Source organism: Fragaria vesca, linkage group LG6 (assembly GCF_000184155.1).
Source record: "Fragaria vesca subsp. vesca linkage group LG6, FraVesHawaii_1.0, whole genome shotgun sequence".
In the NCBI taxonomy this organism is placed as follows: domain Eukaryota; kingdom Viridiplantae; phylum Streptophyta; class Magnoliopsida; order Rosales; family Rosaceae; genus Fragaria; species Fragaria vesca.
This window is the reverse complement of record NC_020496.1, coordinates 19,823,844-19,836,426: the sequence shown is the minus strand read 5'-3', so window position 1 is coordinate 19,836,426 and position 12,583 is coordinate 19,823,844. Positions and strand designations below refer to the sequence as shown.

Sequence of the window (12,583 nt, the reverse complement as noted above, 5' to 3'; positions counted from 1 at the left end):
AAACAATTTGCAACCTCCTAATTATTTAATTGTTTAGCCTCTTTATCTACTATTAAGATAACTATTAATCCCATAATAACTATGTTTTTTCCATCCAAAAGTTCCAAACACCATTCTTTTTGAAAAAATAAAAACGCAACTATAGCACGTGGGTGTGCAAATCAAGAGAGTGGAAGCCATCCATCTTCTTCATTCTGGCTGTTTCTCTCTTCAGCATCTCTTTTCTCTTTGTTCTCCGATTCTCCTGTTCTCCCTCACCTTGTACGTCTCTCTCTATCTCCTTCCAGATTCATATTTGTTTTGTCTCTCCTTTCTCGATCAAGGGGTCGTCAAGGAGAGGACGGGATTGATCATTAATTGCATAAGAGATTGAAAGAAGATCATCGCGTCGCTGACCCACAGTGCCCGTCCGCGCTTCCGAATTGAAGTCGTGCGCTTCCATATCAGAATCGGACGCTTCCGCCGCGCTTCAAAAACCTCATTTTCCCGAAATCGCGCTTCTGGATGCTTCCTAGCACTTCCACGGCGCTTCCGCTTCGGAAGCGCGAAGCGTGACCATCTCGGCGGTCCGTGCTTCCTAGGTTTGAACTGCATAAAGCTATGATTTATTAAGGAATTCTAACATGAAGGTGTCCACACTACTATACCTCCTATATGTTCACGCATTCAGCAGCTTTCTCCAAAGATAAGTCACTCTCTTTGTTGTCTGTTATTATGAAAATTCAAAGCATGCTAAGCACAAGTATAATATTTCTCAGCTTGGATTCTTATAAGCATGCTTACGAGAGTACATGAAAGGTTCATAGTTGTGAGCAATGCATGCTTCATGGTCGATAAACATAGTTGCTAGACAGTGCATGCTTCTTTGATTTATAGTTTGCTGAACATAATTGTACCACTAGCTTTGACTTAGTACCACCTCTTTGATGCTAGTATGCAACCATTTGTTTATGCAAATAGAAAAGGGAGCCTTGCGTGAAGCATGGTTAGTCGTGTTCCCAGTCATGGAATGTTCCACTAGCATTCCATATACACTAACTCTACAAGCATGAATGCATAATCATTCCCTCTTATATATGCTTATTCATGGTGGGATAGTCACAGGGTGGTATCCCCTTTGTTCAATAGACGAGTACAAACACTAATGCATACTTGTGGGTTGATATATGTGAAACCGCTTACGTATTGTGATAATCATGTGCAAGATTGAAGCTAGTCATACTATCATGCTTTCAATACAAACTCAAATGCTAGCCTACTAATTGTACCATGTATCATGTGTTTATGCATACAGAAACCTTGTACGTGATTGGTAATTCATCACCACTGGTGTTTATCTGTGGCAGTATTGCATGCAAGTTATAGGACGCTATGGCAATGTAGTATGAGTTTATGAAAGAATATGCATGCATATGAACACATGTTGGTATAACACTAGCGAGACACTATCACAATCTGATATGAGTTTGGGGAAGTATGCATGCAGGTTATGGCATACAACTACTATAACACCAATGAGGCACATATATAGCATTATTTATGTGTTACTGCTCCACGTTTCAATTTGAAAAATTATTGTTGATTATGTTCCACAATTAAGTCATGATAGCGTTGGCTTACCATGCATTGTTGTAACTAATACGGACTATATAACATGCAGTCCATGATCACTATTGACTATTCAAATTTGTTTGAGGAAAATGTACATACTATATGTGTTGATATCTTATTTTGCCTCCCGAACATTGCATAGGGAGTTCCAAGTCTTTATGATTGGACTGGAAACACAATCAGGATATGAAAGTCTAAGTCTTCATGATTAGATTGAGAAACACCATCGGGAGCAACAACATCTTGGGTTATGGGAATCTAAGTCTTTATGATTAGATTGGAAACACCGTGGGTTATAAAGAGCTCCAAGTCCAAGATTCGGCTCGGCTAGTTTGCAAGAAAGTATTAAGCCAGCCGGATAAACGTCATCGGGAGGAAGCATATAACAACTGCTTGAAATTATTATACTCGGATAAGTGTCTCCGAGAGAGGCACTCCACCGTAATCCACCGTGATAAGCATAATTCGTAATCCACCGAGATAGGCATTCCACCGTGATAAGCATAATTCGTAATCAACCAAGATAGGCACTCCACCGCGCTCAACAACTGCGTAGAAATGTAAGTCCCGAATAAGCCTTTCCGAGAGGCTGGGGTCGGGCAATTTATATCATCCATTTAAAAACGGAGCAAGTGGCTTGATAAACCACAGATGACGTTAACACCCTGTCACTTGAGTAGAAACACAGGATATGGAAAGGGCTCGCTACCTTTGTCCATAGACAAACGTAACACCCGGATGGCCGTAGAAGGGGAACCAACGGTACCTTGCCATTGGAAACATGAAAACACCTCGCCCGACCAAATAATTTTTAAGGCCGGGGGTGGGGAGGGACATTTTCAAGTAAAAGACAACACCCGAGTAACACCCATGTGTAAAAAAGAGCAAGACGAATACGTCAAAGTAAAGAATATCAACAACCAAGACCCGAGAATCACATTGAGCACTACCCGCCGGAGTACCAAATTCATCGGTAGTTTAACAAAAAGAAAGCAACACTGAGGATAACACTTATGTGTCAAAAATGGAAAACAACACCCGAGCACGACTTGGAGGGGCATAGTGAATCTTGTCACTCCCTTCAAAAAGAGAGATGAAAATCATGAGAAAAAAGGGGAGAGGGGGACATAATTCCGAGTAAGAAAACCTTCTTCCTTTGAGAGTTGGGGGGACAGGAGGTGTATGTCATTACTCGGTCGTCACTTACACTTGGCGGTATACAATTTATTTACAACTCTCCAAGTAAGATTGTCCTCTAACTCGGGACTTGGGGGGACATGTTGATAGTAGATATACCGCCAAGTGTAAGCAACGACCTCGTAGACTGTCTTCTGGCCATGAAGGGCCCCGCCCCGACATACTTCCGGTAGACCGACATCTAGGCTACCTTGCCATGGTGAAAGATCATCGGTACCACATCCGGAAGGTCCTCCTCCAAGCTCCACAAGTTTCCCACATTGGCAATATGTAATATGAGGGAACTTTCCTTAGCTATAAAAGGAAGGTTTCCCATATGTAGAAATGGGTTGAATCTCAATCACTACTCACTCCATCTTGGAGAGCTCTTGTAACACCAAAGGCCTATTGGCCATGATAATAGAATCTTAAGTAGACGTAGCCATGTCCTCCGATGATATGGTGAACCACTATATGTCATTGTCTCTTGCCCATGTTGTTTATTGTTTATGTTCATGTTCCACCGTAATTCTACATAGCCTTCGGAATTATACATAAACAGTACGTAACTACTTGAGATAACAGAAGTTTAAATGATCAAACAACAACGCCATAGCCACACAAGTTCTGTAGTACTCTCGACTCTATTGACTCGATTAACTTGCCCAAAAAATGCTTAAGTTTTTTTGACCAAAATATAAAAATTAAGTTTTTCTTTAGTCTTAAGTTCTAACATCATAACTAAGAATTCATCAAGTCATAATGACTTGTTACACCCAGAAAGACGTATAGAACGTGAAAATACATATAAAATGCAAAAAGGTAAAATAATTTGATAAACAAACAAGAGATTAAAAGCTAGTGATGGAACAACTAGGACAAAATCAAGTGTTAAGGTATCAAATAGGACAACATAACATTTTCCGGTAATCGGGGTTGAAGTACCAACAGTAGTAAAGAGAACATTTTGAGAGAAATGTTTAAATTTTTTTCCACAATATCAACGAGGGTTATTTTTCATATGATCATATGCACATGTATCAATTATCCATAATCCATGTATTGTTAGTACGCTATGTTAGCGGAGCCATGTATGGATGATCTTCGCAGCAACTGCAGCCTTGCTCAAGTTCTTTCAATGTTCCTGATGAGATCCTACCAATTAGAAGTTCTTTCAACGACTAAATACATATGAATTAAAATGTGGATCTTGTAAATTTGGGTGGTGGAGGCCAAATGATTAGACGGGGATTGAGAATTTGAGATAGATTCTGTTTGCATTTAAATACGAAATCTAGTGCCTCATTGGACCACGAAAGTGATGACTGGTTGAGTGAGAAAGAAAGAAAAACTTGAGGGCTGCTTTTTCTGGTCCATTAGTTTCAAAAAAATCATTCTGGAATCTCACGTAGCAAACAAAAGAAACCAATTCCAGATTTGATTCTTACCTTTACACCCACAACCCTTCATCGATCCTTCAAGTGCCTCGATCTTTTGACTCTTGTTTACCAATGAAAAACATTGCTTAAGTTCCAATCATTATCACCCAATTAGGTTTTTAATCCTTTCTTACTGTTGTTGTACGCCTATATTATCTCTCACAATTGCTAACCTTAAAGGGATAAATAATTATAACTATTATCGTGATATAGACCTAGAGAGAATTAAGTAGTAACATGAATGACAATTCTTGTTGCAATAGTATGATTATTTATGGAGTCATTCAATCCGGACCAACCCTTGGTTTAGTAAGAACAACGATCTCTCTACATGAATTTGGTTTGATCAATGGTTTCCAAGGGGCCGGCCGTGCCACATTGCCAATTTGCCATCCACATTTTAGAGAGAAAACGATGGAGCATTTGAAATGAAATAAGCCTTAATTTGTGTACCTTGGACACTCATGAACAATGACATCTCTATACCTTGAATAGAAACTACAAAGCGGTTCTTAATGCACAATGCCCTCACCAACTGGCGTTGCATCTAGAATTTACTGGTACCAGAGTAGAGCTTCTAGAATTTACTATGGACCAAGAAAACAACAAGTAACTGCAGAACAACCAGACCTCTTCGCTCAGTTTTTCTTACCATATTTCCATGAAAGTTATAAATAAACAGGCCTGTATAAATAAAACCTCGGAGGAGGGGAGGGGGGTGATCCTGCCCTTGTTTTTTTAGGACAGTGACAAAACAGGAGTGGAGGGCAAATGTGCAGAAACAGTGACAGTCTACACGCTCGCATTACTGCACTGGTTCCCAGTTCAGATCGGAGATTTTGAAACCACCTGAGTCGGGAACATGGAGACTGAACAGTGAGTCATAGTCATAATGAACCCACTGTCCTCCTCTTTGGCATGGCTCATTTGGGGACACGAAATTTCCGCTCAAGGTAAAAGAAATGGTGTGACAGTTCTTCAGAAACTGGAGCCCATGATTTGGCTCCAAACTGAAAAGGGTAAAATGTTTTCACGGGTCTATTGTCAGTGCTTGACCGAAAGTTGATTCCCTGCAAGAATTTACAATTAACAATTTTGACCGATCACGCCGAAGGTGACCGAAAGTTAAATTATTACTGGCCTGCAAATAAATAAGAGCAAGCCATTTTAAAATGGGGTAAAATTCAAGAGTGACTGTAAGATGTTCTTATGCCAAAGTTAGAACTTCTTAGAGTGAATGATTTTCTTACAAAAACTTTTTTTTTATATATAAAAAATAAAATTACAAAATGAAACATTTCAGATTACCTGAATGTATATTATCAAAGAGCAACGTTATTGTATCCGAGCTTGAAATCCAATACTCTAAATATGACCATCAGAAAAAACCTTGTGAAATACGAAGTATTAGTCAAAGGATTTCATGAAGCTAGCTCAAAGACTATTTAGGAGTCATATCAAGTGTGGATGTGGATCGTAGTGTTGTTAAAGTTTACGAGGACTTGAACATCTTGGCTTATTGCCAATTAGATTAAGATTGGATGCCTAATTATTCATCATAATATCAGAACATGTGTGAGCTCAAAGGCCACACATACTTCACTTCACTTCACGGGCAATATATGAAGCTTTCCAATTGATGTTAAGCTTGTCAAATCCGATGCTCACATTGACTAAATCTAAGATGCTGCATGACTAAATATCTATCTTTACCTCTATAAACATTGACATGGTTTGCCATTTTTTTCCTTCGGTTTAGCTAAATTCTATTCATAAACATACAATTGCTCTAACCGATTTATACTTTCTAGAATGATCGGCCCTTTTGTCAATCTCCAAACACACAGATTCACTTTAGGTAAAAAAAACCAAACTAAAACTCAGTTCCAATAGATTATGTCCATATATTAGTGGTCAATACCATCTTGAATCTCAAATCTAATTCCAATGATTGAAAATCCAATACGAACCAATTCAATATATTATCACTCGCCATTATTCAGCGCCTACACACTTCTCCCTCACATGAATCACCTTTCCCACATAAACAATATTTTCCTAAACTGATTTCCCATAGTCACTTGGCATCTGAGCATCATCATCATCACCATGAACAAGAACACAGTTCAGAAAATAAAAGGTTCAGAATGAAAGCAAGAAGAAGAAGAGGTCGGCAAAAGAATCCCATTTCAGTATAATCTTTGAAACCTTCAACACTCTCATAGCCCCAAAGTCAATCAACCTCTATCAACAATTTTGATGACCAATTCCTAATTCAACCCGAAAACCATTTCCTTAGCTCCCTCCTATATACACTGATTCCAGAACAAGAGACCCTTTTTGGCAAAAACCAAAACGAACCCAAAAAAACAAAACATAGTAAACACCACTGATGTAGAACATTCTGATTCCAGGTGACCATAGGAAACCAATCGAAAAATAGCTTTTTAACTTGGGAATAGGTAACAATTTGGGGGTAATTATGTACCGGTGACGACCTTGGAGTCGGAGGAGTCGGAGGAGGAGTTGGACATGGAGGGATTTTCTCTCTGAGTTGGGCTTCTCCAAAACCCGGTGCCGTAAAACCGATCCCACATCTCCTTCTCGAGCTGAATCACATCCTGGTCAGACGACTCGTCGTCCTCCATCATATACTTCTTGAACTCCGACGACAGCGACTCGAACCCGACCGGGTGGAACTGCAGCTCCCGGCCGTCGCAGCCGCACGTGCAATGCAGGTGGCTCGGCTGGAGCAGCCCTTTCTTGATGAGTCTCTGCCGTCGCTTCTTTCTCAGCACGCGGCGGCAGAGCCCCGCTGGAACCTTGTAGATTACGAGCACGAGGAGATTGACCAGCCCGCAAGGGCAGCAGCAGCACACGGCGGCGCACTCGGCGGCGGTCCCGCCGGCCACTTCGGCCAACCGGTCCTTGCAGTTGGAGACGTGGGTCTTGAGCAGAGGACGCCGGCGGCTCCAGGAGCCTTGCCGGAGGAAGAGGTGCCGGGAAGATGACGACATGGGTGCCTGAGCGGGGCTGTTTTCGACGGAAAATGGGCAAATTCCTATCTGGGTTTTCAAGATTGGATTGGAAAACCGCCGGAGATTATTGAATATTCCATAAACTCGTAAATCAGAATCAGAATATTAAAGAAAAAGAAGAATGAGGAAAAGCTAAGTCTTGGGTTTTTTGCCGGGTCTGGATCCTGAACAAGGCAAAGGAGGAGGACCGGATTTCAATTCCTTGCTCAGGGATCGCCAGAGACCCTTCAGCAGGGAAGAGGGTCACGGAGTAGGAGGAGAGATTGAAATCGGGGCCTCCTCCATGGAAGGAAGAAAAAGAAAAGAAGAAGGGGCTAAGGGGTAGTGTGTATGTGATTGTGCCGAGCTGGAGTGGCAGGTAAGGAAGGAGCTGTATAGGTGAAAATGGATGGAGCTCAGCGACTTGCGGGGGTGCAAGATTGGTTTGCTTAATTTGATTTCAGGGGGGGAATAAGGAAGAGAAGGAGGAGTTGTTTGCTTTGTTTAGGATCCTACAAAACTGGGTTTTGGAATTAGTTAAGATAATGATGGGATTCTAGAGAGAGACGGATTCTGAAGAAGGAAGAAAGGTGTGTAACGAATGGAGAGGTGTATTTATTTTGAAATGACAGTGACAAACAAACCTGAGGCAGCTCAGAGAAGAAGAGAAGAATCAAAACAATGTGAGGGGAGAAGGATATTATTATAATTAGGGAGTTTTGGGGGTTTTATAAAACGGTAGGGTTTATAAATTAATATTGGTTTTGTCTTTGTCTTTGTCTTTTGCTAAAGAGGCACTTGGTTAGAGAGGGTCATACAACATACAAGTGAGTCATGATGTTAATAGTTATAGTAGTAAATTGTTATATGATTTTAGGCAATCCAAGGACACTAGGACAAACATTACTTTTTGTGGTAGTGATTTCATTAGTCTCATTCCCACACCAACAGATACAATAGAGTTAAAGTAACAACATTGACCATACATGAACCCTACACCACCCATTTACAATTTTTTTTGTCATAAAACATATCTATATATACTAAAAGGTTTTTATAAAAAAAATAAAATTAAAACACAATACATGCCCAAACAAAGCTATGAACAGACACAAAAACAAGTTACTCACAGTCAAAATCTTAATAATCAAGATAAGAGTAAGACAAAAGCTACACTAAATATAGCCTAAAACATAAAAAGCTCAAGCTACCCAAAAGATTCAAACCCTAAACAAAAGTTTTTTCTTGTAACCGCTAGGAAAGACCTGTTGTCGAAGCTCTGACAGAAGTTGCGAGTGTGGATAGAGAACCACGAGTTGCCTACAGAGGTGAGAATACGGCTGGAGCCACCATACATTATCCAGTTGATTGATTACGAGAAGATCTCACATAAAGTAACCACAACAAAAAAAAAAAATACTCAACCAAGAGAGTAAAAATCTGTAACCCTGGTTGCAACTTGCAAAAGAGTATGAAATCCTCCATGGCATGGCAAGGTAGAGAAGAAGAAAGAGCTATGTTCGTGGTTTGAAGATCTTGAGAAACAAAGGAAGATCAAAGCATGTAAATCATCTTAAAAACATATCTTGAGAGTAATATCTTACAGTTTCAAATCCAAGATATGAAAACAAATTCGATATACAATATGACCAAAATCAGAAGCAAACGACGAAAAGATCACCACTTAGGGTGACAAATTACGACTAAAAATTAGGAATCACCACATGGGTAGGAAGATCAAAGAAGAAAAGTTGCTACAAGATGAGAAAGTTGTGGACTTTAAGTGAGAAGCTCCCACTTCTTTCTCTAATGTGAATGTAGCTATCTCATATCTCTCTTGACCAATTTACAATTGAGTTACAGTGTCTAACAAAATATAACTTATTTATTAAATGGTTTAGGTTTAAATTTTCGACACGGTAACAAATAGGTTGAGTTTGAGTTTGTATCTTATGATTAGAATCTACTTGTGACGCGATAACAACATTGACTGTGTACGAACTTGACACACCATAAAATAGGGAATCGAAATTTGCATTCTTCATTTTACAACTCACACTCTTTATTTCCTATTTTAGTAAGTTAAGTTTTGTTTCAGAGTAACATGTGTTTTGTTTATTTATAAATGTTTTAACTAAAAAAAGAAAGGAGTGTAGATTAAAAAAAAAATATAAGTGCAAATTTCAGTTTTCTGAAATAGCTTGGATGTTCTTTGGTCAATACACTCAATTGTGGTAATCCAAAAGATTCATTTATTTTTTTTTTTAATCAAACAAACAACTGAAATATTACAACGAGCCTATCGTGAGTCAAACTCACGATCTCCCATTTATAAATGAGAGATTAATGTCATTAAAGCAAATGATACTAGGCAAAAGATTCACTTACTTTGTTCTAAAAAAAAATAGCATTTACTTGAGGAGAGCAAGGTAAGTGAGAGATGCACCCCTGATCAAACTCAAGGAGGACTAGCAGCGGAATTGCGACATGGAAAAAGGGAAGAGAGAGGTAATTAGTGTAATTAGGAACACTAATATGAGCGTACTAAACGATTATGTGTTTGAGGGCAAAGAAAAAAACAATCTTTTCCCTTTTCATAAAAAATTGACACAAAATTTGAGAAAACAAAACAGTAGAAGAGTTCATGCTTGTGAATATGGTACTCTAGTATTTTCAATTCTATTTCCCATTGTCCATCATATTTTTCAGTGTTGACCAATCCTAGCTCAAGATTTGATATGAATATCCCTAAACATCTCCTTATGGGGGAAGTGCAATCATGAAATGATTGATCTAGTTAAAGAAATAAATCTAAGAAAAGGGTTCCCCCCTCGAGTGCAATCCATTCTCCTACCAAAACACCACACATGTTGCTCGTTAGCATTTGCCATACGGCAGTGTGTGTAATTAGAAATAAAGAAATGATAGAAACAAAGGCGTTTTGAGTTGAATTTGGCGTACGTACTCGGCACACAGACACAGTCGTCGGCCTTCTTCTTCCTTCTTCTTGATTTTTATTTTATTTTTCTTGTGTTTTGGCTAAACTCTAAACCGACTCATCAAGTCTGAAACTCTGAATCTGACGTGTTGATTTTGAGATGTTTGGGTCTTTGTGAATTGTGATGGAGATTAGAGTAGTAGACAAAGCCTCATGTTAATGCCATCTCCTGATGTGACCTGCCTTGGCCTTGCCGTGTCGAGGCTTTGCACTGTTCCACCAACCTCTCGCCTCTACGATTCTTCTTTGAACCTTTTTACCGTCTCGATTTTGCTATTTTAATCAAGATTCGGCTTCTTATTTTTGATGAAAACTTTTGGATGCCTATGCAAATTTTGATGTGTATATTGGCATTTTCTTTTGGCACACCCACCGGAGAATCAAACACTCGTTCCAAAACTTCATTATGTTATAACTGTTACTTCAAGTATATGCACCCATTCAACTCTATAAAACGATCGATTCAATTGCTTCCATAAGTTACTATTTATTATTGCTTCCATAAGTTACTATTCATTGTAAATTGTTTTTCTGGGTTTGTTTTTATGCAGCGGTGCAGCTTTGTCATTTTTTTTTTTTAGAAGAAAAAGAAAATTACAACAAGGCGCCTCTAGGGCAATCAATATTAACAGTATCTAAATATAATGCTTGTGTAGCCTGAGGAGGAAGCGCACCCAGCTAAATCTTCAGAGAATGGAAATTGTGCTCGAGATTTGCAAGAGCATCAGCCAAGAAATTGGCTTCTTGAAATGCATGACCAAAGCTGATATTATCAAACTCACTAGCAACATGAATGACATCTCTAATTAACATCAGATTTGAGACGCCAAGGGACTTCACAAACATTCGTAACGCAATTGATCGTTAAGAGAGAATCTTCTTCAACCACAATAGACTTGAAGTCGAACCTTTTGGCAGCAACGAGACCATCTTTAAGAGCACAACACTCAGTAATTGGAACACTGGAAGTATGGAGTCTACGTGCACCAGCAACTAAGGGAACCCCAAAAGAGTCTCTAATAACAAAGCCAGCAGCACCAGAGGTGGAGAGGACAGACCCATCAAAGTTGAGCTTCACCCAATTTGGAGCAGGAGGGATCCAACGGATGATTTCAACAACTTTTGAAGCAAGAGCAACAGAGGGGCCATTAACACTATTAGCAGGAGCAACAGGCAGCTCTATCAATTTAACAATCACTATTCATCGATTTAATATTTTATTTTTTAGATTTCATATATGATAATCAATCAATCACCACACGTGGTATTGCCAGATGTATGACAATCTTTCTTGTCAAATTTCTTGTTCAAATCCTTGAAATATAATGTTTGAGCTTTAAACAAAAATAACAAAATTAGATTTATACAAAATTTAATGTATGTTAAACAAAAAATTACATGAAGAAAAAGGGAAAAACAAAAATAAAATATATATTAACGGGAATTTTTTTATAAAAAAAAGGCAGTTGGCAAATATTTAAAAAACAGACAGTTGGCAGGAGCCCACGTGCATGGGTCTCGCCATTTGATGGCCATCACAGAGGCAGACAAATTTTGCTGCTCTGTGTGATTTTGTGATGGTGGGTTGTGGAACCAGTCATTGATATTCTCTTCCTTTTCTAACCGTTGCATTCACTCTCTTTATAAAAATACCAATAATCATGCATTTTGACATGATTGTGAGGAAGGGGTTCAGATGCTCTTACCAACATAACACCACGGCTCAATGACAAATAAATAATCAATCATAAACATATTTTTCCACTTGTGTACTCAAGCAGTAAATATTTAACGTACACGTTAAAATTCATGATACTACATTGAGGACAAATATTACTATTTTTGAGACACACTTGACAACTTTACGATAATTGTATGAGTGTTACACATTAACACATTGCAAAATTTCCTTAATATTCTATCGTTGTGTTGTGAAAAAACTCGAGTGTGAAATAAAGAAAGTTTCAGGTTTGGTAAACATTACTTTCAGCATTTGCGTGTGTGAAATCCAGTGAACCGAGTTGTACGTCTTGTCGAGAATAATCTGATTGCTCATGTTTATGGATCCGATGTAATCTTCGTCTTTATTATGAAGTTATCTCTGTTAACAAAAAAATATGTTCTAAAACAAACTAAAATCACTTTTTCTTTTTTGAATAAAGGGCAGGTGTGGCTGACCTGAAGCCATCGTCGGTACGACTGGCCCTCAAACCTTTATTAATGAGATTGTCAAATACAAGGGGTGACATAGAGCCTAAAACCTCCTAGTAAGCATCTAGAAGACGTCGGGTGATAATATCGAGAATCTCTACAAAGTACATACATGTATTCTAACAAGCACA

General features: G+C 38.8%; 2 protein-coding genes across 2 annotated transcripts; both read right to left on the bottom strand.

Annotated features, from left to right (window-relative positions):
• Nucleotides 1–6,706: 6,706 nt before the first annotated feature.
• Nucleotides 6,707–7,243, bottom strand: LOC101295551. The gene has a single exon (XM_004305518.1). The coding sequence runs from the start codon at nt 7,241–7,243 to the stop codon at nt 6,707–6,709; it is 537 nt and encodes a 178-aa protein (XP_004305566.1).
• Nucleotides 7,244–11,043: 3,800 nt separating this feature from the next.
• On the bottom strand, nt 11,044–12,429 carry LOC101295259. Its single transcript, XM_004305517.1, has 2 exons — nt 12,420–12,429; nt 11,044–11,420 (listed from the first exon to the last, which is right to left on the bottom strand). The coding sequence occupies exons 1-2, from the start codon at nt 12,427–12,429 to the stop codon at nt 11,044–11,046; spliced, it is 387 nt and encodes a 128-aa protein (XP_004305565.1).
• Nucleotides 12,430–12,583: the final 154 nt, after the last annotated feature.

Excerpts from the sequence above, each read along its gene's own strand:
- LOC101295551 (XM_004305518.1), bottom strand. The coding sequence starts at position 7,243 with ATGTCGTCATCTTCCCGGCACCTCTTCCTCCGGCAAGGCTCCTGGAGC.